At 55.8% G+C, this 24,951-nt stretch overlaps 12 protein-coding genes across 12 annotated transcripts; all 12 read right to left on the bottom strand.

Annotated features, from left to right (window-relative positions):
• Positions 1-1,070: 1,070 nt before the first annotated feature.
• On the bottom strand, positions 1,071-1,898 carry LMXM_12_0100 (conserved hypothetical protein; the record flags this gene model as incomplete). Its single annotated transcript, XM_003873065.1, has 1 exon — positions 1,071-1,898. The coding sequence occupies one exon, from the start codon at positions 1,896-1,898 to the stop codon at positions 1,071-1,073; it is 828 nt and encodes a 275-aa protein (XP_003873114.1).
• Positions 1,899-7,206: 5,308 nt separating this feature from the next.
• On the bottom strand, positions 7,207-8,820 carry LMXM_12_0090 (conserved hypothetical protein; the record flags this gene model as incomplete). The annotated part of the gene is made up of 1 exon (XM_003873064.1): positions 7,207-8,820. One exon carries the CDS (start codon positions 8,818-8,820, stop codon positions 7,207-7,209), a length of 1,614 nt encoding a protein of 537 aa, XP_003873113.1.
• A 430-nt stretch (positions 8,821-9,250) lies between these two features.
• On the bottom strand, positions 9,251-9,868 carry LMXM_12_0080 (conserved hypothetical protein; the record flags this gene model as incomplete). Its single annotated transcript, XM_003873063.1, has 1 exon — positions 9,251-9,868. One exon carries the CDS (start codon positions 9,866-9,868, stop codon positions 9,251-9,253), a length of 618 nt encoding a protein of 205 aa, XP_003873112.1.
• A 446-nt stretch (positions 9,869-10,314) lies between these two features.
• Positions 10,315-10,587, bottom strand: LMXM_12_0075 (hypothetical protein; the record flags this gene model as incomplete). Its single annotated transcript, XM_003873062.1, has 1 exon — positions 10,315-10,587. The coding sequence occupies one exon, from the start codon at positions 10,585-10,587 to the stop codon at positions 10,315-10,317; it is 273 nt and encodes a 90-aa protein (XP_003873111.1).
• Positions 10,588-11,331: 744 nt separating this feature from the next.
• LMXM_12_0070 (conserved hypothetical protein) lies at positions 11,332-13,194 on the bottom strand (the record flags this gene model as incomplete). The annotated part of the gene is made up of 1 exon (XM_003873061.1): positions 11,332-13,194. One exon carries the CDS (start codon positions 13,192-13,194, stop codon positions 11,332-11,334), a length of 1,863 nt encoding a protein of 620 aa, XP_003873110.1.
• Positions 13,195-13,927: 733 nt separating this feature from the next.
• Positions 13,928-14,506, bottom strand: LMXM_12_0060 (ribonuclease mar1; the record flags this gene model as incomplete). The annotated part of the gene is made up of 1 exon (XM_003873060.1): positions 13,928-14,506. One exon carries the CDS (start codon positions 14,504-14,506, stop codon positions 13,928-13,930), a length of 579 nt encoding a protein of 192 aa, XP_003873109.1.
• Positions 14,507-15,313: 807 nt separating this feature from the next.
• On the bottom strand, positions 15,314-16,585 carry LMXM_12_0050 (conserved hypothetical protein; the record flags this gene model as incomplete). Its single annotated transcript, XM_003873059.1, has 1 exon — positions 15,314-16,585. The coding sequence occupies one exon, from the start codon at positions 16,583-16,585 to the stop codon at positions 15,314-15,316; it is 1,272 nt and encodes a 423-aa protein (XP_003873108.1).
• A 354-nt stretch (positions 16,586-16,939) lies between these two features.
• LMXM_12_0045 (conserved hypothetical protein) lies at positions 16,940-17,263 on the bottom strand (the record flags this gene model as incomplete). Its single annotated transcript, XM_003873058.1, has 1 exon — positions 16,940-17,263. One exon carries the CDS (start codon positions 17,261-17,263, stop codon positions 16,940-16,942), a length of 324 nt encoding a protein of 107 aa, XP_003873107.1.
• Positions 17,264-17,862: 599 nt separating this feature from the next.
• LMXM_12_0040 (conserved hypothetical protein) lies at positions 17,863-19,266 on the bottom strand (the record flags this gene model as incomplete). The annotated part of the gene is made up of 1 exon (XM_003873057.1): positions 17,863-19,266. The coding sequence occupies one exon, from the start codon at positions 19,264-19,266 to the stop codon at positions 17,863-17,865; it is 1,404 nt and encodes a 467-aa protein (XP_003873106.1).
• A 627-nt stretch (positions 19,267-19,893) lies between these two features.
• Positions 19,894-20,745, bottom strand: LMXM_12_0030 (putative proteasome beta-1 subunit; the record flags this gene model as incomplete). The annotated part of the gene is made up of 1 exon (XM_003873056.1): positions 19,894-20,745. One exon carries the CDS (start codon positions 20,743-20,745, stop codon positions 19,894-19,896), a length of 852 nt encoding a protein of 283 aa, XP_003873105.1.
• A 397-nt stretch (positions 20,746-21,142) lies between these two features.
• LMXM_12_0020 (conserved hypothetical protein) lies at positions 21,143-21,790 on the bottom strand (the record flags this gene model as incomplete). The annotated part of the gene is made up of 1 exon (XM_003873055.1): positions 21,143-21,790. The coding sequence occupies one exon, from the start codon at positions 21,788-21,790 to the stop codon at positions 21,143-21,145; it is 648 nt and encodes a 215-aa protein (XP_003873104.1).
• A 398-nt stretch (positions 21,791-22,188) lies between these two features.
• On the bottom strand, positions 22,189-23,094 carry LMXM_12_0010 (putative translation initiation factor EIF-2b alpha subunit; the record flags this gene model as incomplete). The annotated part of the gene is made up of 1 exon (XM_003873054.1): positions 22,189-23,094. One exon carries the CDS (start codon positions 23,092-23,094, stop codon positions 22,189-22,191), a length of 906 nt encoding a protein of 301 aa, XP_003873103.1.
• Between the last annotated feature and the right edge of the window lie 1,857 nt (positions 23,095-24,951).

The raw sequence follows: 24,951 nt of genomic DNA, 5'->3' as shown, positions 1-24,951 counted from the left end.
GTCCACTTGGGCCAGCCCTCGCCTCGCATGTCTGTTGTGGTGTTCGAGCAACTAGAAGTGGCGATTGACCCGCAAAAAGAAAAACAGCGAAAAGGGATGCCGCAGTGGCGATTGAGCAAACGAAACAAAACAACTGGCCATGCTCTAAGGTCATCTAGTTGCCTGTCTGCCGGCATGCGTGTCTGCCTGCTGTACTGTCCGAGCGGCGCCGCAGCATGGCCTACTGAAGACCGAAGGAGTGAGAAGAGAGGGCAAATAGGAGACACACGAAGAGCACTAAGCCCCGCGCCACGCTGAGAAAGGGGGAGGGCGATCACGAGCGCACACAGGGTGTATATGTGTGTGTGTGTGTGTGTGTCGATGCGCCTCTCACCTCCGCCCCCCTCCCGTTGATGACAGCCAACAAAGACATCGCCTACATACACACATACTGAGACGAAAGAGAGCCAAATCGCCACCGTAGCGACTCAGACGCGGGGGGGGGGACGCGACGAAGCACTACGCCACTCCACACGCATCGAGGGGAGGGCGCAGACGCCACCAAGACGCGGAGGAGCACACGAGCAGACGAGCAAACGAAAACACGAGAACAGCCGCCACACAACGAAATGGTGGGAAGCGAGACGGTGAACAGAAAGGGAAAAACACACGCACGCAAAGAGGCCCGAAAGGAGAGAGCAGAGGCGCCCGTGTACGCATCCATGCGCTCCCCCGTACTCCACCGCATCCCGGCCAGAGAGGGAGAGAGGACAGCGAAACAGAGCACAAAACACAGCGGGAGAGTGTGCCCATGCCACCCGAGAATAACGTGAACACATCAGAGTATCGCCATAGATTGAGACCATCCCAGCAGAGCGACCAGAGTGCCGCATATGGAGAATACACTTCACTTGCAACAGCAGCGTCCACAGCGACAAAGAAACGAGAGACCACTGCACATCTGCAACACGAGTAGGAGTGGCTGAGCGGCGGCGAGACACACACGCCGAGGAAAAAAAAACGATGCGGCCTTGCAGGCAACACAAACCCTGCTGAGGTTCGATGCACAGACGACGAGGGAAGCGCACACGCTACGATGTAAACGCTTCAAACGTGTACTGCACAGGCATCCTGCACTTTGGAGCGGGGCATTGTCCACGGATCGACTTGGCGCAGTCCTTGCAGAGCACTTGATGTTTGCATGGGTAGCAGATTTCCGTGCAGATTCTGTTGTGGCACAGCATGCATTTGGAACGTTCATTGATGGATATCCGCACCCCCGTGATCAAATCGAGTATCTCCCGCTCCACCTCTTGCAAGTCCTCCAACGAAAGCGCCTTCAGTTGGTCGATCCGGCGCAGCTTCACGTGCGTCGCCATGATCTCCTCGGTAATGCGTTTCCGTTTCTCCTCTACCGCTCGCTCTCGCAGCGCCGCAGCCTGCACGTCCTCCCCGTTACGATGACGGCGTGGCTCCGGGGCGAGGGCCTGCTGCTTGTGCTCCTCCAGCATCCCTAGACGAAATTGCAGCTGCGGGAGGCTCGGGAAGGACAGCTCTCTCGTCTCGTTCGTCATGTCCACCCAATTCTGGTACTCCGCCTGTCTGAACGGGGAGTTGGAGATGGAGTTCAGCTGCAGAACGTTGCCGTTCTGTGTCGAGCGGAAACACGGTGGCAGCTCGATCACAATGTGCCACTCTGTGGTTACGGCGTCCGCGGAGAAGCCGGAGTAAACCGGTCCGCGCTGGGCCCCCTTCACGAGCGCGATGTAGTAGTTATCAGGACTCTCGCGTCGGTTCTCCTCTGTGCTGCGCATCTCCAGCAGTACACGAACATAGCAGCCGTGCACAACATCGCTGAAGTTTCGCCACTCTAAAAAGTTCACCAGGGTGGACCGAAAAAGTTGCAGCCTCTGGAGCATCTCCAGTGGCGGCGCGTTTGCCGCGGTCGCGCCTTTCGCGCGCTCTCTGCTCATTGACGCTCTTCTATGAATGCTCTGCTGCCCTGAGTTCAATTCACAGTGCACACGGACACACTTTTCGTGTGCCAAGAGAACCGGTGGACGCACTGGCGGGGTGTTTTGTGAAGTTTGAGCGTGCTCAGCGTGGGTGATGAATAAAAGCGGAGAGGGGAGAAAAGGCAGAAGCGCGGAGTGGCAGGGCTACACCGGGCACACACAAGTGGTTTGTGACGCTTCGTGCACACACACACATACACACGCACGTGACCCGCCGCGGGTGCGACGCGTCGGCACACAGCCCGTTTCCAGGCAGGTGCAAACGGGTGACGACGTCACCCTAGGCCTATCAGTCCATACAGCCTCAGAAGCGGGGACAGCCATGAACGCAACCCAGTTGAACAAGTACAACGAGGGGGCACACAACAGCGCTGACGCTGCTGATTGCTCGTGGTTTCACTACCTCGGAAAATGAAGTGCAACCCATCTACGGGCGCGTGCATGGACGCGCATGAGACGGAAGCGAGATTCGGGGAGGGGGGAGGGAAGACTCCACCTTCATAGAACACCGAAGGCTGAGAGGACGGTAAGCGTGCGTGCGTGCGTGCGTACGTGAAAAATCACTGTGGAGGAAAACGGGAGCAGTCAAACACAAAACGCTGCGAAATGGCCACACCGCGCAGCTCGACGTGCACACACGCAGGTGTCGCACTGAGTGCAGGAGACGATGCAAATAGTGCGGTGGCATGCAGAGAGACAATACAGCAGCGCTGGAGCGAACGAGTAGAGCAAGTGCAGCCTCCACGTGGCACTGCGCCATCAAACACGTCCCCCATGTCATCCTTTCCGTCCGCTGCGCCTGCCTCTCACCCCTCTCCTTTCTTCTTCCTCTGTCTCCATGTGTGCCGCCTCTTGTCGCTGCGAGGATAACCACGTCGCAAAAAAACATTCGCCAGGCTAGCCGCTCGCGTCGCGGTAAGTGGCAGCGCTCGAGGATCCATCGGACATGGTATCAGTGCACTCACTGGAATCGGAAGCGCCAGCTGAACACGCGTTCACAGCTTCCTCAGTGAGGTCGCACCAGAACGAAGTCGAGACGTATGCCCCAGGGACGGCGCAGTGATCCAGCCGCCCCGCATTGACGCCCTTTTTCCAATGACATCGACTCCGGGAATCGATCGGGAACGTTGCGGGCAACAGCCGAGTCCGGAGCGCGCAGAGCGTGCTGTGCATAATCCCCGGCGCTCGTCAAATCGGCGCCGAGTTCATCACAGTAGACACTGGCGAGTGCATCAACGCTGTCTGCGCCCCTGCGAGCAGGCTAAAGACCTAGGCGTCCAGAGGCAGCACTACCGCCGTGACAGCGCAAATCTTCAACTGGCAGTAAGCGACTCCACCCCGCTCCCCACTGAGCGTGTACGTGGTTGATCAGCTGCCGTCCCAGACGTCGGTAAGTGTTAGTGTAGTGGTGTGCCTCCCGACCACCCGCTAAGAGCTGTGCACCTCGGCGCCGAGTTGAGCGGCCAGCCTGATACACCATGCCGCCAGAGTCGGGCGGTATGGCGCGAGCTCTCCAACCAGCAAATACCCTCGCTGCGCAGCGTACACCTTCGCAAGAAGCAGTCGTGCGGTCACTCAGCGCTGGCAGTTGCAGTCAGGTGTCGCTTCAACTCCTTCAGGTAAGGCAGCGGGACGTCACCGACGCGGACGAGGTGGGTCCATGGCGCCGTAAGAGCAAGCGTTGTGGCGAGGTGTACACAGTGGCCACGCATGTACGCCAGGTTAGCTTGCACTATCTACCCCACCGCTACATCAGACAGGTCCTAGGCGATATCATCCACCACTTCTCGCGCCAACGTTGGTCGTAGATATGGTGCCGCAGCGCTGCAGTAAGGAGGACAGCGTCATTGTCTTGGGAGTATGCGAGGATCGGTAGACCGAGGGCTGCTCCAACGACAGATCGCCTTCTGTGCTGTCCTCTGCGGCGCACCGCTAGGCGGTGAGACACCATACACGCTATTCGCAGCATTGCGCTGCGCGCTAAGGGTCACCACGAGATGGAGCACACGAGACGTGGACACCCGCCTGCCCACAGACGGCAGCACAACCTGCAGTAAGGTGGCATTGCACTGCGCATACGTCGAGGCCTCCGCGAGCACCTCCTCTAGGGATCGCTGATCGATCTGAGGGCACTTGGGCAGGTAACATCGAGCGCTGCGCAGACACGACCTCGAGAAACACGCACCCCATACGTTTACCAGGCCTGACCCCGGAAAAGGGAATCTGTCCCATGGAGTTGGTTGGTAGTGGTGACGGGGAGGCGCTTGCCCGTCCGCCTTTCCAGAAATTGGGCCATAGAGATCCGTGATCCGGGGGATGAAACCGCGCGCACGCCACCCTCCCTGGACCACAAAAGTGTGTGAAATAGGGCAAATAACTCCGTTCCCGGAACGCTTGGGATGGTGGCATCGTCCTTCGGTACCTACAACACCGCCACTAGAGTGGCCCTGCGACACGTCTCAGGAGAGACTCCGAGCAACTTTCTCGTCACGCTTGCGCCATAGCTGCGCGAAGTCGAAAATGGTGGAGGAACCGCAGAAGAGTCCTTCTCGCCCTGCAGCAGCATCGCGTACCTGTCCACAAGGCGCAAGTGGGTAGACACCGCGACAGAGATGAAATTATCTTTTCAGGTACGCAAAATGTGATGCAGCTCGCGCAGGGTTGACGCCGTGGAGACTGCCTCGTCGGCATGCACGCACAAGCGTGCGCGGAAAACGAGCTGAAATACCTGAGGGGTGCGTCTGGGTGACCTACAGCTCTGCTCCGACGATTTTCCTCACATCTGTTGTGCTTCGGCCTCGCAGACCCACATCCGACAGATTAGCCGATTGGCACTCTAGCCATGCCACGTGACGCGGCGACCATGCGGGTACGAGAGGCACGGGTGATGGCCGTCTCCTGGATATCGTTGAGGGCATTCCGTACTTTGCAGAGCGTCTTGTACCGCTCAGGGGCGTCGGCGGAAACGGAGGTGTCAAGGCAGTCCATTCGAACAGATGGACAACTGGCAAGCCCTTGCCTCTGCTACGGTACCACGCCCCGAGCACCAGCAGATCAGCAGAGCCTGCAAGGACTCCGAGGTCGACCTTTTCGCTCTTCAACCATTTGCGCGCATTCGGCTTATACACGCCCTTTCCGTCTTTAATGGCAAGCTCTTCTGAGCCCTCGGCGATGGCTCGCCGCCGATGCTGCTAAAGCACGACTCCGTGCTCCTCGTGCCAGCCCTCGACGGGGCAGAGCGTGGAAGTCACCAGGTTGCCAATAAATGGCACCATCTTTCACATCCCATTACGCCGCAGGTACCGCGGCGTTTTAAAGAGCGATCGACCGTTCCGGTAGAGCACGTCAAACCAAAACGTACGCCGGCACGCGGTGCTGAGCTGCGTGCTCCTGCGCTTACCGAGAGTGCCAAACGGGAGAGGGACAGATGAAAATTCAGCATGCGCATCGCACTATCGACAACGCGCTGGCCAGCGCGGATAGCCCGCAGCACTTACTGCGTACTTATACAGCCGCAGTGGCCTCGGGCGGGCTATAAGAGGAAAAAAAAACGGAAGCCGAGCGACTTTCCGCGCTTGTGAATGGGAGTGCGCCATCCATCGTGCCTCACTTGTGAAACCGCCCCATCCGGGCACTTGCTCAGCATCTGATCCATCGACTGCGCAAGGGCAGTCACTACAGTGTCAACAGAATGCCAATGCTGATATCCATATCGACCCCGTTGGCGGGCACAGTCGCGCAGCTGGCCTTGTCATCCACTGCGTCGGTATTCTCATCGGCGGTGCCCCCACTTGATGCGGTCGCAGGCACTGCACCTACAACACTGCCAGGATTCGCCTGTATGCGCTGCACAACCTCTTGCACGTTGGCACAGCTCTGAAACACTTGATAGGCGCACAGGTGCAGTCCTTGAAGCACAACACACAGTCCAGCGCCCCACCTCAGGTCTTGCTTCAGCTCCCTCTCATGGTCAAAACTACGTTTTCGCCCGCGACCACAAAAAGACACATCAGAGGGGTGCCATGTGCTCCGCCTCGCCACAAGTCGCCGCCACATCCTCGAGAAAGATGTCCGACTTCCTCATGCTCACGCAACCCTCTCCCTCGACGTCGACGATAGCGGAGTCCTTTAAGTGGGCACATGCTGTCTCCGTAATGCGCCCTGAGCTCTTGAGCTTGTCTAGCATAGCGTCTCCAGTAACTGAAAGGACGATGGAAAGGGCGCGCACGTGCCACTTGTCCTGCGTGTATTACACCCGTTGCCCGTACCTGGGAAGCAAGAACTTTAGAGGGACCTCGGCATCGCTGGCGCAGCGAGAAGGAAATTCACCGACAACTCCTAGCTTGATGGTCAGTGATTACACCTCTGATAATTGGCGGCATGGAAAGTCAAAGGTCTTCATCGAGTCCGACGCCATAGTGCCTTTCCGTTGTGCGCGAGGTGGTATACACTCCGCTTGCGCTCTCATCTTGTGGTGGCGTGGGCCTCAAAACGACAGCGAAGGGAGAGGAAAAAGACGTGCCGTGAGTCTTCCCGTATGCAAACTCGTGCTGAGGGAGCAAAGGGTGAACGTATGCAGAGGCAGCAGTGCGACACAATGACACGGATAAGTGCCATAAGCCGCCTCAGACCAGCGTTGGCGGCAGTCGTAGTCGCACTGCAGAGCTCCATCCTCCGCACCTACGTTGCGCTTCGCGAGTGTGCTTTCTCGCTCAATCGATGAGGCGCTTCGCTGTTTTTTTTTTCTGTGCGCATGTGTGGTGGTGAGGGTGCGCGGAGAGAGCCGCTATCCCTCTCTAGTTCCTCACTATTCATCACATCACCTCGCTTCCCAGCTGGCACTATCACGCTGGCGACAACAAGTCACAAACACGCAAGCAAAGACGAGCGCGTTTGTCGCATAAAGAGGGGGGTGGGGGACGCTTACCCTGTCGGAGCAATCCCTGTATGCTCATGACAGTCGAGGGCTGAAGATCGAGCAACACCATCCACTCCCTCAGCTGGCAGCAAATAGGGATATCCACCCTTGCCGCCCACTCTCCATTTCACCCTCTTCACCCACTGATTCCTTCATCAAGAATGCGCTGGTCACCTCACGTTCGTGCAGGTAGAGGCCAACGTCGCCCTCAAGGCAACTTTGCCTCCCACCTTCGTCACAGCAAAGAGTAAGACACCATCGCTTGATGCACATTCTCTCTTCGACTTTCTCGGCCTACATTTCTGTCGCTAGCTGCAGCCACGACTCCATCTCCTCAGGAATTTTATGTCCCGTTCGCGCACCAGCCTCGCGCACGCAGGCGAGCACGGCGACAGGACTCGCCGCCTTCACAACACTTCCTGTCGTAAAGCAGCCAAGCGCGCCTTGAAAGTTGGCAGGTGTCAACGACGCCTTCTCCAGCGCATCGTACACTTCTGGAAGGCGGTTGGTGGCCATGCCTAGTGAAAGCAGAAGCCCGACAAGTCCTGGTTGCTCTCCCAGGTTGGGCAGGCGCAACGGAACGTCAATGAACAATTCCTGCAGCGTCTTGCTCGTAGCCACCGATGCACTGTGATGCTCACCGAGGGCAGCGGCACCGGGCCGCAGCATAAACGCCTCTAGCTCTGCTGGCACACCTGCATTCGTCGCCACCATCTGTTCGAGCATCTCCACAGCCAATTTACGCTCGCCGCACGCGCAGCAGATTTTCACCAGCTCCATTCCGACGGCCTGCGCCTCTCCGCGCCACAGCCGCTCGCCTGAGGGGTGCCAGTGAAGCATCAACTGAGCTGCATACTGAAGCAGGGATGGTGTTCGCGCCCCCAGGAACCTTACAAAGGCGACCTGAGCGTCGATCGTCGGGTCACAGTCCGCCTCCGCAAGCTTCTGCATGCACGCTACCGCCTCGTCCATTTGATGAAGCTCCGAAAACGCCATGATGGCAATCGAGGCCGCGCGAACGTCCCAGCAGGCAGATGTGTGCTGCATCCACCCCCACATCATCGCGACGCGCCGCGGCTCTCTTGATTTCCACACGACATCCAGAACACCACCGAAGTCCCGCGGATTCATCGAGCGCTCGCGCATGGCGAGTTGCATTACCTCGATGACATCTTCGCGGTCCCCTGCGCATCCTCGGCTTACTGCGCAGAGGGAGCCCAGAAGAAAGGATACACAGACAGGGTAAAAGCGAATGTGCCGCAGCACGAGGGAGCGCAAGTTCTCGCGCTGCACATCCCACGCAGCCGCCTCGTCGCCCTCTCTAGATGCAGCGGATGAGCCGTGAAGAAACTCATCGACGGCTGCGCGCAGAAAGGTAGCCACAGCGCCCTCACTCACACAACGTGCCTCCTCTACCATGCCGGTCAGCGTAGACACCGAAAACACGCCAGGATGTTGCCTCACATAGTCCCGTACTCCCTCCAGAACCTGCTGCTGACAGGGATGCGATACAAGCACTGCCGCGGCGTCTCTGAGGTTGTTGTTCAGCAGGTGGGTAGCCACAACAGCCGTTGTCAGCATCGTTGGCGGCGGCGCGCTCGTGCTGCACTGCGATGCAAACTCCTCCTTGGCGCGCGCACATGCCGCAGCGAGACGTGTCGGAGGCGGCAACACGCCATGAGTCCCGCAAACAAGTGTCTCAAACGTGAGCAGCTGGAGGCGCGCTGTAAAACGGCGCATCGCAGAACGTCGTGAAATATAACTAAAACACCTGCGAAATGTAAAAATGGCCATGAAGAGGGCAAGGGCGGCACAGTACGGAGAAGAATCGGGAAAGTAGAAGCAAACATGGTTGTGCAAATGGCATTGTCGGGATGACTTGCAGTCGCATCGAAGAGTAAAAGGCATCGGGGATAGCCAGGGATCGGCGAAGCAGAAGAGCGCGACGGAGACATGATAACTATGCCCAGCGATTCGTGAAACAGACGCGAGAATACCATCTGGCTACCAAATACTGCCTCTTTCCTTGAGTACGGGGCGCGCTCGGCATCGACATCTAAAAGGGAAGAAACAAAATCATCAAATACGAGCATCACGCTGCTCGCTCTAGCGATCGAAGTGTGCAACAAGAAACCAAAATGAGGCGTTCCTCATCTCTCCAGAGTCCCCGTCGCCGTTGCGATGAAGGCACCTCACCACCTCACCCCCGCCCCATGTAGCCGCCAACCAGCAGGCAATCGGCTCTTCTGTAATGCAAAAGATATGAGAAAACCGAGGGAAAAAAGGAAACGGCAAACGGAGCGAAAGGCCGGAGGGGCGTGGTCCCAACATTGCAGGACTAATCGTACTCTTTAGTCCCCAGGACAGACATAATTTCTACTCGTTCATCATCCTGCATCTGGCGCCAGCAGTTGTGAATGAACTCTGGGTCCTTCAGTTTCAGAATGGGGATCGCTTCCCCAACGGACGCTTCGAGCAGCTCCATCACGGCGCCGAGCCTGTCATACAGAGCCTGGCGCTGGCGCCACTTAGCAGTGGACACGTTCGCGTTGTTGCCCTGCGACAGCGAAACGAACCTGTCCACCAGCACCGTGCACAGCTTGCAAACGCGCGCCAGGGTCTCATCCACATCGCTTTGGACACGATAGCCGATCCACTTTGCCGGCAGTAGATCCTCTACCTCCTCTGGGTAGGTGCAGCGGTGCACCCGCTCTTCCCAGTTCGTCTCGTCCTCCGTCCAAGACAGGTCCCACGTCTGCACGGATTTTGGAGCGTTAAGCAGCGCGTGCGCCGCTTCTGCATCCCAGTTGTGCAGCAGCCCTCCGACGACCAGTTTCGGATCCCTTACACTCACATACGGCCCAGTCGCAGCTGCTGAGGAGGGGTTTATGAGCTTGAGCTTCTCGATCGACGCGATCTGCGCCGGGTTCGTGGTGTAGGGAAGCACGGATTGCATGTTGGTGCTACTGAAAGCGTGTAGAGTGGGTCGTGGCTCAGTGAATCGCCCCGGAAAGCCCATTGGGGTCCGCGTGGTACCAACGGGGGGAAGAAAAGCGAGACGGCAGAAGATCGAGAACAACGAGGTAGACGAGAGAAACCATACAGCAGACAGCGGAGGATCATCTGACGAGCTGTCCTTTCCTGTCGCAGACATGCAGCCCTGAAGTCAGACGTGAGTGACAGAAAACCGGCTGTCTCAGCAGCCAGCGCGCACGCTACGACTGCGCCGCCAAAGCAATACAAGGGAATCTAACGCTGCGAACACCGAATTCCAAGAAGCAAGGCACTGAGCAGGAAAGAAAGCAAACAGTGAGCAGAGCAAGATAATGACAGCAAAAAGAAACTTGCGCCACCCCCGCCAAGAGAAGTGAGGGTGTCGACATCATCTGAGCAGATCTGTCGTCAGTTCAGGAGGTGCGCCACGACGCAGAGGAGCAACATCAGAGACAAAAACACGCGCGTCGATTCGCGCAGCACGCTCCATAGAAGCGAACGCTCGCCACCATCCCGCGCAGTAGGCAGCTGAGGGTCAGCAAAACAGCACGCGTGCAGCTGCTCCATCGCCGACATCCGCAACAGTTTCTTCTCAAGAGTTGTCAAGTAGAAGTCCTCGGTTGGGGTAGTCCCCAACCGCCCGCCTTGAAAGGGAAAGACATCGGTGCCGCACAGATCCATGGGACGTTGATCGAGGCTCAGCGGCAACCGCGGCAGCGAACGCGTCAGAACGAGAGAGAGCCAGTCCGCAGACGGGATATACTACGCAACCAATTAGCGTGGACGCCTCCTTGATGACCCCTTCGTGTATTCGCTTTCCTGCTCGCCTGCCCTCGAGTGTCTGCCACGTCGTATGCAACCGCTTTCGTGTGTATGCGCAGTTTTGTGGTTGCAAAGTAAAGCACCCCGTGATGTCTGTGAAAAAAGAGACGCATGTTTGATAGAGTGAGCGGTGGAGAGCATAATGCACAAAGCACGCAGGGGAAACACACGAAGAGGCTCACTGAGCCTTCCGACGAGAAAGAAAGGTTGCGCTTGCAGAGCGCCTGGTGCACTGCCGCCCAGTTGATCCCCAGCAGAGTCTTCTACAGCAAATGGACATCACAAGCCTGGGGAGCCTCTTTTCTGCTACCTCTTCTGCTATCTGCTCAGTTTCGGTGTCGTTGCTTCTATTTCGTCTACGGAAACGGTAATCGTGTGTACATGTGCGCAATCTAAAAGATTCGACACGCCCCAGCATGGCACAATGAGGAAGCCTGCGACATCCCCGCCCCTCTCCTTTCCTCCCTCACTGTACGGTCACGCTTGGCTTTACTGCTTCCAAATGTGCACGTTCCCTCACTATGAAAAGGAGAAGGGGAGCGAGACGCTCAGCCTGAAGTCCCCGCAGCACAGTCAGTCGCGGTCAAGCTAGACGCAGGGTTCCTACCGTCCTCGCTGAACGCCAAAGTCGTAAGCGCTGGCAGGCAGAAGCTCTCCAGTCACGGGGCAACGGTACAGTATCATCGGCTCTGTAGCGGGTACGTGTGAGACATCCACAGCGGCACATGCTTGCCGGCTCCCTACCGTTCCTTTGCGCTTCTGTGCAATCTGCGCTTCCAAAACGCGCCGGAGGTGCTCTGCTTTTTCTCTCGTGTCCTTGCGCTCACGCTCTACAGCCTCCTGCGCTGATCGGGTATCGTACTCGATGAGTGCGCGTTCCCTCGCCCGTTCCGCTTCCTCTTCCTGAGCGCGCTCGTTGCGCTTTTTTTCGGCTTGTCGGCAAAGGTCCTCACGAAAGCGACGACTTTCAGCTATCTTGGCCTTCTCGGCTCCCGGCGACTGCGCCGCTGGCCAGAAGAGAAGGGGCTCCATTGACTGCTCTCGCTGTCGCGCGGCGTCTGCGTGAGCCTGTCGAACCTTTGCAGCCGCCTCTGCTGCGTCTTGTAGCTCCAGACGCGCCTGCTGGCGCCTCTGACGCGCGTGCTCCACTTCACGCTGAAAGCTCTCCAGTTCCGCCTTCGCATACTCCGCGGCGTACTGCCGCTCCCTATCCCTCTCGGCCTGCGCGTTTGCTCGTTTTTGCGCCGCCAGACGCACGTTCACGGCCATGTCTTCCATCCGCTTCTGCTGTGCCCGCATCGCCTCATCCCGCTGTCGCCTTTCCACCGCGTCGAAAAGCGACCCCGACGGCACCGCTTTTAAGTGCGCATCAGCGGCGTCCGCCCTCGACCGGAGCTCGCGCGCGGCCTCTTGTGCACCTCGCAACGCCTCAGCGTTGCGACGGTGCCTTTCCAGATCCTTCTCATGCTCGTGTGCGAGTTGCCTCTGCAGTTCCATGCGCTCCACTTGCGCCCTTTCGCGCGCTCCCTGCTCCTGCGCCATGCGTTCCGCACGCCTCTGCTCCGCCGCACGGAAGTTCTCTTCGGCAAGCTGCCGCGTGCGCTCCGCTGCGGCGAGGCGCCGGCGGTCATCTTCGTCCTTGCCGTCCCATCCACTCGCAACAACTCTCGACTCCACAGGTGCATCCGCTCGCCGCTCTTCTCGCAGGGCGAGAGCTTTCACTGCTGCTTCGCTCACAGCTTCCCCGTCCATCTTTTTCTTCTGCGTCGCATTCCCCTCTTCACGTGCTGCCTCACCCGCGTTGTACTGTATAACAGCGCGCTCGTGTTCTATGCGTCGAGCACGCTCGCGAAGACCCTCCTCTTTCTTCATACGCGCCTGCTCCTGGTTGCACCGGCGCAGTTCCTGCAGCAGCAACCGTCGCGCCTCCTCCTGTCCAGCTTCGCCTTTGCCTAGCGCGAGACCGCACATGACATAGGGGGAGTTCTCCTCGCGCTCCCGCTCAGCCTTCGTCTCGGCAAGTCGCTTGTTGACACCATGGACCGATGGAATCTTGGAGTTGTACACAACATACTCAACCTCCACTCCATTTTTCCGACGTAGAAGCACCTCTCCGGTGGGATCGGCATACGAGGAGTGGGCGCCCTTGCGCTTCTTTTCCAGTACCCGGCACGTCTCCTCTGCTGTACCGCACTTCGATGGAGGGTGCTGTGTCGGTGCCCACACCCGAAAAGCCGCCTTCGCTGAATGCGTCGGAGGAGCACGATCGGCGGAGGAATCGCACCTGTCCACGGTGACGCCGAGGTGCTGCAGCAGTGAGAACTCCCCACTCATTCTTAATACTTTGGGTCGACGCAGAAGACCCGCGCAGTGGTGCACGATGTCACGCGCAATCGGCAAAAAAGAAAGAGGAACAGAAACAAATGGCGGGGAGAATGAAGGAAAGGTAGCGAAAAGCGTGTGCATAACAGCGTACAAAGAAGATCGCCAACGTGTAATCTTTCAACGTGTTCTGTCCATTTGAGTACACGAAGACGCAAGAGGTGTGCGCAGAACGAGAGAACTGCTTAGTTAATCTGCCGCAATAGCAAGCCACGCAAGTTTCACGCTCCACTCAGAACAGTCTGCATAAAGGAGGTAGAGCTAGCCTCGGAAAACAGAAAAATAGCCTACTTTTCCTTTGAAACTCACGCCTGCATGCCACTTATCCGTGCCTGACTGCACGCTGAGCCGGAAGCTTCGCTGTTCTTTGATACTGAAGAGCCCTCCCCCCTGGCGGTTCTTTATCCTGCAATATGTGGTGAACAAGCGAAACAAAAACAGATGCGCGTGAGACGATACGCGAGGAAAAGCAATGAAGCACACGAAAAAGCATCTCTCTGCACTCACAAAAAGGGGTGAGAGCGGTCATTGAGAAAACGTCATTAGATGCATTGGCACTAGCATAGAAATTGGCCAGCTGTGGTCGGCACGCCTGCCTTCACAAGAGCATCCGACACGCTTTTTCATATTTTGTTTCAATACATCAAGACGCGGACGTCGCTTTTTATACGCCATCAAGAAGCCGTGAAAGCAGAGCTATGCGCAGAGGTGGAAGGCAAGAAAGATCGACCGTCAATGAGAGCGCTACCGGACTGCTGCCGCAGAGCCCTCCCTGTTGCACTCGCATGCCCGACAGCCTTGTCTGCCGTGCACTTGCTCAGATCGGCATCGGGTGTGTCTCCTTCAGCAGCTTCGAAATCGCTTTGAACTTGGGGTCCATGGCATCCTTTGTCATCTGAAGCAGAATCGACTCAGAGGTGCTGATCTCGCAGTTGGGGCCCCACGAGCTCATTAACTTCATCGCGGCCTTAAAGTCTGTCTTCTTTTGACTGCCCAGGCCGTCTTTTGGAAGGAACACACGCTTGTTCATGTCCAGGAGGTCAGCCACTGTTTGCAGGATGCAGGCATGCCCCTCAATACCGAAGACGACAACATTGTCCACGTCTTTCAGAAGCTCCTCCACTTGTAGCACGATACACGAGAAGCGCGTCTTCTCGATCACGTGGGCGGTTTTGGGCAAGGTAATCTCCGGCACGATGCGGCCGAGACCCTTCGGATAATGCTCTGTGACAATGTACTTGGTGTTCTCGGGCACCACCTCATGCAGGCGTGCCAGCCGGTTGGCAACGAACACGCAATTCTGAAAATTCTTGATGCGCTTACAAAACGCCTCTTGGAGATCTACGCACAGGAAGGCCGTCTTGCCCTTGGAGTAATGCGGCATCAAGCGGGACATGGCTCACAACTTTTCCGTAGTTTTGACTGATAAAATGGTAGCGGGAAAAAAAACGTCTGCAGGACAAAGTCAAGATGCATGGGGTAGGGAGTACGTAAGCTTGTGTCACGGGGAGCAACCCGCATCGTTGTGATACAACGTGTGAGAGTGAGTGACGTCCGACAAACGAGGTGGGAACGTAGGGATGAGAGCTCGGGATATGTCGATTGAGAGCAATGGCGGAGTGGCACTTTCCGTGAGTCACAAGAAAGAAGAGAGCGCAAGCCGTTTCTCTTCCACGGCAGGCACCATAGGACCTGCTCGACGTTCTTCCGCCTTGTGCAGAGAACAGGCGCACCGCTACCAAGCCAAGGGCGTTCACTCCCGACAAGCAGCGCCCGCCTGCTGCAAAACCCAATCGTAAACTTCTCAGTGAGACATCCACCGTAGACTGCGTCTCTTGTCTCGCAACCACGCATAGCCGGTAAGCGAGAGCATACATGCCCACAGAGGCACGCGCACATACGAGAAGACCCCCTCCTTGGCATTCACCCAAACCTACGAATGTACAGAACAACAATAGACGTGAGCAGGGCATTTACGCAACGAAATGCTCTTGTGCTCACAAACCACAGGACACAGACACATACAACAAAAAGAGAAAGGAGGTGTGACATAATGCCACTTCCCATGACGCACGAGCGCAGACGCCGGCACTCAAGGCGTATAGTCAGCAGCGCGGTCGAGCACTTGAGGAGAATGGCCGTACTCGCAGCAGCCGATTTCCACACGCACGCGCACATATCTCGAAAAAGCGCTGTAGCGGCATCAGTTCACCGCCAGCTTAGGCACATCAGGGAGAGGGATGTTGTGTGTATGCAGTAGCATACACATGCGCCGCATTTTCGACACGGCAACTTCCTCCAACCGCTTACGGTGAGCATCGCCCTCACTCGCTGCATCCTCCTTGATGACCCCCAGAATGATATCTCGGGCAATGGCCACGACGGCACGCTCCAGCATCGGCTGCACCCACGAGAAGGCATGATCTTGCGTGCCAGGTGTCACAAGAGGGCGCTTCGCATAAACGCCCAGCTCCTGCACCACCAACCGGTTGCCGGTAATTTCCGCAATGCACGCGTTGTTGCGGTTCACACCGCAGAACGACGGTGCGGAGAACATCGACAGTACTGCCGGCAACTGCGTCTCGGGGTGGAAGCGACCTAGGATGTATCCGGGGAAGTAGATTGATTCTTTGTAATGGTTCGGGCGAGAAAAGCTGTCGTAGTCTGGAAGACTCATATGGTACTCCATGCCAACGATGAGCATTGCCAATTTGTTGCGGCTCAGGAAGTTGCAGGCAGCATTGAACGTATAGCGGAAGGCGAGCTCGTTCCCCTGTGATGCAACAAAAGCGCATCCGTCAGCGATGCGCTCCTCATCCTCGTCCATTGGTTCATTCAAGACAAACTCTTTCGATGCCTCCTGCGTCACCGTTATCAACTCGATCTCCTCCAGTGTGCGAAACTTCGAGGAGGGCCCGCCGGCAACGCAGAAGAACTTGTTCTCCACCACGCACGCAATGGGGAGAGCAGAAAAGAATTCCTTCATGATACTCTCGTACTGCTCCAGCGGCTGGCGTCGGCGCGTGCAGCACAGAAGCATCTCGTTCCGAAGAGAACCGAAGGTCTCCGGGTGGATAGGGTACATCATTTCATGCTTGCCGATGAGAGGTACAATGTGGAACCGAGAGCACACAATAAGCGCCGAGATCAGGAAGAGGACACCCAGCGACTGGTGTGCTCCATCGATGTAGTTGCCCAAGAAAACAATATTTCTGACGCAACGATTCGGAAGCACCTTCGTTAGTAGAATGTTCGCAAAGTCAGCAGCATGGCCACGAATAGGGCCAAACACAATCGTGTTCCCGCCCACTCGCTCCATCGCTTTTGTTCCGACCTTCAGCAATTTCGTGGCAGAGGCGATACAGCGAGCTACCCGTGAGAGGTGTAAAGAGGCGCCTTGCCTCACTCGCTCGGCAGCTTTCCAGACCACTAGTTCATCGGATGAAATACTGGCGCTTTCCTGTGGCTGCGCCATACTCTCGCATGAACACGCTCTTTGAGGCGATACGGCGCGCTCATTAGTGAGAGAAAAACATGTGACACGCCAACGAGAAACGCCGTAGAAAATGAGAGAGCAGTTCATTGCATAAAAGGGAGTTTCAAAGCGAGAGGTTTACTAAGTGCAGTTAGATCGTTCGCATTCCATATGGCCGTCACCGGGGATACCGTACGCCGGCCAATATCGGTAGAGGCTTTCGAGACGGTCCAAGCCCCTCTTCGTGCGGCAAAGCACGTGTGAAACGAGAACGACGCTGGCCAGTTGCATGTGACTTTTTCTTGCATCTTTTTCTTTTTTCGGAAAGGTACTCTGCTCACCTGAGAACGGCACTCAAACATCTGGCAGCGCCAGCAGCTGCTCCTTCGTGTCGAAGTAGAGCGACACCAGCGCCGCCACCTCTAGATACAAATCCATCACCTCCTTCGTGCACGTCGACGGAGTAAAGGTGCGCATGGCTTCCAAGACGATCTGGTCTCGTGAGGAGCCTACAACGTGGTATGAATTCATAGCGGCGCGCCGACTGTAGACACCACAGTATACAGGCGGGAGAGTTGCTCGCTCCGCGGCGGCGAAGGGCGAAATCGCATAGAACCTCTTCAGGCTGTCAAAGTTCTGTTGCACCAGCGCCGTGCGCCTCTTGTCACGCTTTGCCATTGTAGCTGCTCGCCCGCCTCCCACTTAGTACAAGCCCGAGGACAAGCAACAGGCCGTTTTCCTGTTTTCTGCCCGCTTTGCTAAGGAGCAACGAACACGGACGGCGCCGTTCTTTTTCTTTTTTGAGTCGCCTGCCGGTGAGACATAGAAAAGGGAACAAAGAGCGATTCTCGTTGCGTTTGGGAAGATGAGGAACACAGAACATTTAATACGCATTCGAATAGGCAAACCCTCGGTCCTTTTGCTTCTGCTCCGGCAGCAAAAACCGCAAGGATAGCGTGGTTTCACATCACCGAACAAGAACCAATGCCTTAAGCGCAACGTTTCATCGGCACAGCCGCGTACACCTGAAGATCACGTCAGCAACTACTCTCAGTACGAGTCTCGAATAGCTCGAGTTGCGTCCGAGACGAACGGAAATGCGGAGCTATTTCAATCATGTAGCCATCCACAGCAGACTCCTCGGCCGCAGCTACAACTTATCCTTCACAACCACTAGCATAGCAACAGCTCAAAATGGAAAAACGCAAGACCAAAAGACATGAGACCGACTACAAGACCAACCTGCTTCCAACGCACTGAGGAGACGCCCGAGCTTCTCACTTGCCGTTGCGCAGTGGATTAGACACCTCGGCACCCTGCCACATCTTGCGTCGCGCTAGCAGGTACTGCTTCTGCCGCGTGCGCTTGTACTCGTAGCGCCACACCAGCTCTTGATGATAGTGATCGATGACGCGCTGCGGGTTGCGGTCTGACATAAAGTCGACCTTGTACAGCTTCCGTTCAAAATCGCTTGAGTAGTGCCACATCGGCCCCCAGCCGAGGCCCGCTAGCTCACCAGAGTTGATGGCGAAGCGGAGGAACGCCCTGTACTCGTACTCGGTAAAGTTGTCCACCTGCATAGGGTGAAAAAAGGAGTCTTTCTCCGGGTCATACGAGGCGTACTCGTCGAGGCTGTTCTTGAAACGGTCGTTTTCCACGTCGGTGAATCCGCTGACACCGTCGAAGGGTTTGAAGTCACGCGTAGTGCAAGTGATAAAAAACTTGTTGGGGTCCTGCTTGGAGAGAATCAGCTTGTTAAGGCCGCGCACAAAGCTCAGTCGCGACGCCGGAATGCGAGGCAGCTCTTGTGGGTAGAGGTCGACGTCCGTCGACCCGTCGTTCAGCGTTGTCAGAGTACGTAAGAAGTCAGGGTGCGGGTAGCGGAAGTGTGTCTCGTGGGAAAACAGATTCCACCCGTCCACGGCTATGATGATGGGCTTCGTTTTCTCGGCTCTAATCTCGTCGAAGAAAAACTTGATACACACGCTCTGCCGGTCAATAGACGCTGGTGCAACAGCGCGGTGGCCCCACTCGCAAAGGTCGTAAAGGGAGCGCGGCTGCTTCTCGCCGTGCTCCAGAGGCAAGTCCTGCGGCGTCACCCTCAGCTCCCATGCCTGAAAAAGAGAGCGATTCGCTTCTGCCACCGTGCGAAGAAACTCTCGTGCCGCATCAGGGGCATCGAAAAAGCCCGGCAAGATCGTGCTAGGCCAGCACCACTCCCCATGCGTCCACGCCTTCGCGTTTGCGATGTACAGGGTAATGATGTCGCGAGAGCGTGCGTAGTGCACTGCTTGGCAGAGCAGCGCGCTCTTGCCGGACCCTGTCGGACCATCCATGATGAATCCGGGACGGCCATTTGTGAGAGAGCGTAGCGCCCCTTCTTTGCTTTGCCAGAAAGGAAGCTTGTCAATGAAGCAATTCAGGAGGTGACTCTGCTTCCGGTACAAGAAACCGCGTGGGTGGCTTGGGGGCATGAGCTGCATCATCTTTCCACCCACGCCCTCCGGGAAGTACTTGATCAGCTCGTCGTTCCCCAAGCAGTACATGGAATCAATGTCATTGAAGCTCAAGTTGGTCGGATGAATCTCCGGCGGGTGGGAGTATGTTTTCTTTACTACGCGAGTGACAACGCCCCCGTTGAACACGCGCTCATGTTTCAGCGGGATCGCTCCTTCCCACATTTCGACTGGGGCTTCGCACGCATCGGTGTAGGAGGCAATCTTTGGACCAGCGTAGAGGGCCGCCGCGCCTTTTTGCACGAGCCGCCCTCTCATCCCTATTGCACGCGACTGCCGCGTTACTGGGTTGGATCTATCAAAAGAAAATAAGAGTTCAACACGGAGATCGGAAGAGGAGCGGTCATCGAGAAGCAGAGTGAAAAAAACCATCGTCAGGAGGAACGACTGTTTTCGCTTTCCCAAAGGTCCAGATCTCGAACACACAAAACATCTTATGACCAGAAAACCGGACAGAATACGACGCACTTTTCACACACACACAGCCACGAGTACAGAAGAGACCATGTTCTGCTTCGCTCTCTCGCCTAGAAAGATGCTTGTGAAGTAGTCAGACGCGTGAGCGCGACACCGATGTGACACAACACACTATCCGACCCCTTGCCCGATCCGCGGTACTTTTTTCTTTATTCATCTAGCTGCTCTTGGCCACGATCTCAATACTCCATCCGCAGAGCTTTTCACAAGTCAGAGCCAGAGAGGCACGTCCACCTACATACGTCAGATACAGAAAGAAAATGAAAACGAAGGAACACGTAGATAATAACGCGGCTCGTGCAGTGAAGTTCGCTCTCACACTGTCGAAGACATCCGATTTCCAGTAATCTTCGCGCTGCTGCTGAAGGGCGGGTTCAGCACGGCCTGCACCTGATATTTGGGATCCTTCTCCATGCAGTAGGGTGACCGGTTCCACGGGACTGTCTGGTCCTCTGGCTCGTCAGCGTCGAGGGTAATCGTACGAATCAGACCGCCGCTGGAGCCGTCGCGGCTGTACGCGTGCGCGACAGCGCGCTGGCAGAAGGCAACGCACTCGCTCTTTGACATATCCGGTTTATAGTTGGCATCAAAGAACGAATACAAGAAAATGGAGCCGCTGCCGCCAAGTGCGTAGTCGAGCTTCACGCACGACCCGCCAGATGGGATGCTGTACACCGACCCTCCGTTGATCAGGTCGTACCCAGCGACGATAATGCCCGCCGAGATGTTCCACCTGTTCACATAGCACATCTTGTGAAACAGATTCGCTGCCGTGGCAACATTCACGTCTGCGCCGATATCGGTTTGATAGCTACCAAGGTAGTTCGAGACACGCTCAGCAAGAGCCTGTGTATCCGCGGCAGAACCACTTCGGCAGCAGTAAATCTTCTTCGTCAGCTTCGTCAGCTTGTTGCTGGCACGATTCACGACATATGTGCCGGATGAAGTGCGCGAGTCAGCGGCAAGAACAACACCACCTTTGTACGAGACAGCAAGAATTGTTGTGCCCAGAGAGACGGCCTCGCTTAGCTGCGGATCAATCACGGCGGGATCCGGCTTAAACAACTGCTTGCCTTCCTGTGCTGGACCATTCTCCGTCAGCTTCTGCTCGATATCCTTCGGATACGAAGGGTCTTGCAGAAGAGTATGATCAGGACGCTGAAGCATCTTTTCGCTTTCTTCCTTTCCTGTCGGGTGCGCCAGTCAGTAAGAAGACCTAAGAACAGCGAGAGAAAAAAGATAGAACGACTAACGACAAACCTGTGTGCGTTTGACAAGCAGCAACAACATGAGAGCGAGAAGAAAAGGCAACGGTTGTGAGAGGCACCCACATACAATATAAATACTCCTTTACAGATACTAGCCTGTAGAAAGCAACCGCCCATACAACGATTCACCACGAGCAGGTCTTCCTGTCGCCCGCAAAAAGAAAACACGAGAAACTCAACTTCCTTTTTTTATCCTGCGCTGATTTGGTAAACCGCACATTCCATCATCCCTACAGAGCAGAGTGAGGATACAAATATCGAAAGCACCCAGCAATAACTCCAAGTCTCCTTCTCTCTCATCTAACCTCAAACAGTGACTTCTTTTCTTCGCTGCTCTGGTGATCTGCTGGATTCCCACGCCCCTCGTAGACAATATTCGTTGCCACTTGTTGATGCGTTGACTTGCCTGTGTTTTCTCCGAACAGTTCGATGCGCAGCACGTTCGTCTCAGACCCATTGAAGCTCTCATCGAAAAAGAAGGTGAGCGAGGAAACTGAAGAGAACTTGGCTGCATTCACCCGGTAGACGATGCGCTCCTCTCCACCACCGTCTGCCAGCTGCAGCTGCTCCTGTGGAACGAGCCGCTGGACCGAGCTAAACCCTGCCACATTGACGAGGTTGACAAAGATCTTGACACGTGACGGTGCGGTATCGTTGGCTGGCGCCACGAACGAGACACCCTTTATGCGGCACACCGACAAAAGCGGAGCGCTAATCAGCAGTTCCTGGTCATCATCGCTGCTGATCGGGTCCTGGTTTGCGGATTTGTTCACATCGAAGAGCCGCCCAGCCTCCGAGGGTGTATTTCGGCTATTCCACAGCTGGATTGCACTCAGATCCACAGCATCGTTTATAGGAACACCGAGGCCAAAGACCCCCTCGCTTGCAAGGTGGTCGCCAACATGGCTGTGCAGTGCGGTGCCTTGGCGGCAGTTACAAGGCATGACGTAACCGTGATTATAAGCTTGTGTGTTTATCCTTCTCTTCAGAACAAGAGCACCATCAACCTTTCCCTGTAAAGCGTGATTTGCGCGCAAGCAACAGCGGCAGAGAGCAAAAGCAGAGAGAAACGATGACGGAGAAACACACTCAAAAGACAACACAAAGGTGCGGACTCACTCTTTTTCCAGGCAGACAGAAACACACACATCCTCACGCAGGTATGCCATAAAGCAACTGCAGGGATTTGAAGGATTTACCGAAGAGCAGTAGAGCTCTGCAGGTGCAGTAAGAGCGTCGGCAAAATTGCTTTACCACGTCCAGCACACAAGCCCAGCGCGTAGCACTAAAAATGCACACACGCAAACACACCTTAACATACAACGCTAAAACAGGCGCCCTTTTATCGCCGCCTTCCTGGAGCCGAAGGCGCTGTGTGAAAGCGAAACATCTCATCAGCGACCGCAGAAGGCGGCATGATACCCTGCTCGGAAAAGATTAGCGTGATCATGGACGGCGGCACAAACTCCACCAAAGGAACCACTTCGCCTGCACCATCCTCCGGCTGTTTCAGATCGTCGGTGCTGAGAGGAAAAATGTGCGCAAACTTGAACGTCTCACACACCACGTAGCAAGGAACATTACGGAAGGCGGCCACTATGGCAATCTGAAGGGAGCCCGTAGAGTGAACGAGTCCACCGTGCTCTGTCACACAGTACGCACCCATAATGACAAAGTCCACATTGTTCATTACCGAGCTAACCCCGCTATCGGGCACGATCGTACAATACTTATGCAGCTTGTCCTTTAGCCGCACACCTTCCGGTGTTGCAAGCACCTTTTCTAGGAGCTGCTCGCCCGAGCCATGGGGATATCCCTTGCGCGCGGGCCGCCCTTCGCAAATGTAAAAACGAACCCCCTCATGCTCCTGGATGGAACAGGCAATCGTTAGCGCCAGTAAATTACCCGACCCATGAACGAGAATGGAGGATGTATTACGGATAAAAGGCAAAATGTCATTAATCTGATCCTTCTGGCTAGACGCGCAGTCTCTCAGACGATCCTGACACCGCTTATCCATATCCTTAAGGCTCTTCTGCAAATCGTTGGACTGCAGCGCATCTTTGGTCAAGTTGACGTGAAATCTTTCGAAACCGTCACCGAACGCCTCGTATCGTTTTAGGGTCTTGCCAATCTCCGTGTCTACTTCAGAAAAAGTGGCAAACTGCCGAGAGGTCAAAACATCTTGGACCTCGTGAATCGCCTTTATCATAATGCTTACATCGTAATCTTCGCTTGGGACGTCCATCCTTTCGCCTGCAGATATATTACAATCGCTGAAAAAAAGGAAAAGATGGTGCAGAGCGTAAATTAAAGAGAGCGTGAGATAAAGAACAAAAGAAAGCAGGAACACATCCGCCGCCTCATGCTTATTCGTAGGATGGTAGCATGGAGACACAAAAAAGTGGACTCAAACGCGATACCCACCCAAAAAAATGAGTCGAAAGGCCTCATGTGCAAATCAGATATGCGCTGTGATCCATCACAGTCTTATTTTTTTTTTTGTGTTTTTCACAGCGCTAATGCGCAGCCACACTACCTAATGATAATGCCCACGAGCAGAGAATCTCATCCCCGAAAACGTCTAAACAGTCGACAGATACACCCCATGCTGCTACGGCATAAACTGCCCCACAACCGATATTCACAGAGTACACCAGATTGCCGGCAACGTGCACGCCAGAAGAGAACGTGCGGCGCACAAGGTTCTTGAGAATGTCGCACCGCCTGCTCAAGAAACCATCTCCGAGAGTCACGCAGCCAGACGGTCCCTGCGTGACCATTGCATAGTCTTTGACTCCCGCGCCTCGAAACAAAGCGCGGATGCTGTCTTTGAAAACTGACTCGGCACACCCCTGGATGTGCGCTGCTGCCCACAGTCTACTTGTGCGGCTGCACACGGCTTCCCCCACGATGCACTCCGCAAAGCGCTCATAGAGTTCGTGCCGCCTTTTCGCGAAAACTACACACAAAAAACCGTCCTTGAAGTGAAAGTATTGAACATCACCATGTGTGCTGCTGCTCAAGGGCGTCTCAACAGTAAAGGCGGACGAACTACTCTTGGACACAATACCGACAGTATTCTCGTCAATACACGCCCATTGAAGAAAGATGGTGTTGCACAACACAGCCAAGGGACTTTTGCTCCTTACGTCTGCGCTCAGGGATTGCAGGTTCCTCGATGCTACGTGAAAACCTGTCCGCGTGTCAACAACAATGAAGGGAGTATCCATGAGCTATCGCTGCGGGCGCTAAAAGCAGCTTTCGCGTATGTATAGAGGGGGAAACAAAAAGCCGAGAAGGAGCGAAGGGCTATGGCACACAACTAGAGTACGCAAGCGGCTGAAATGCGCATTTGCAGAAGCCGACAAATGTACCACAAGAGGCACCGAGTGATTCGCAGCACATGCTTGTGCTCATTCTACACCCTTATTCTACGCAGTGAAATGCGTACAAGGATCCTTCTGAAAGAAGCATGGGCGTGCCCGCTGCAGCGACATCGCACGTTTAGACGAAAGTGATGCCAGCCAAGTGCAATCAGTCACCGCAAAATTGCACGGAGGAAACACTGTACACACGAACGAGGGAAGATTCCCCGCTACAGAATGATGGCGTAGGAAGGGGGAGGGGCAAAGACATACTCAGAAACAAGTTGCCACGAGAAGTGCAGACGTGCGGCATCTATCGGTAGGAAAAAACAGTGTGGCTCAGCGCCTTTGGCGCACAGCAGCGGGGCATTAAGAGATCTCTCCCGGGCGCATCTCCGTGTTTCACAAAGTAAGCTATGTGCATTCTCAATGCGCCGTAGTATTTTCCCCGCGCGCGATTTTGCTCCTCGCCAGAGCGTCGGGATTTCCTGCCGCTCTAAACTCCGCCATGGGAATGGAGAGTCTTCCGCAGCAAGGCCAGGACAGCAGTAGCCTCGAGAGCGTCACCGCCGCGGCGCTGGCATCGCAGCACTCACCGTAAGAGCCCCCCGTGTGGCAACTGCCTGCGGTTTTCGCGTGGCCAGGCGGGAAGGGCTGGGACCCACGCCAGAAGTCCCCTTTGCTCGTGGGGCGGCTTGCCACAACTATCGCGAAGCTACTTACCCAGCAAAGGACCC

The sequence above is a fragment of the Leishmania mexicana genome, chromosome 12 (genome assembly GCF_000234665.1).
Source record: "Leishmania mexicana MHOM/GT/2001/U1103 complete genome, chromosome 12".
Lineage (NCBI taxonomy): Eukaryota > Euglenozoa > Kinetoplastea > Trypanosomatida > Trypanosomatidae > Leishmania > Leishmania mexicana.
Note: the sequence above shows the minus strand (reverse complement) of the source record. Positions and strands in the feature narration are given on the sequence as shown.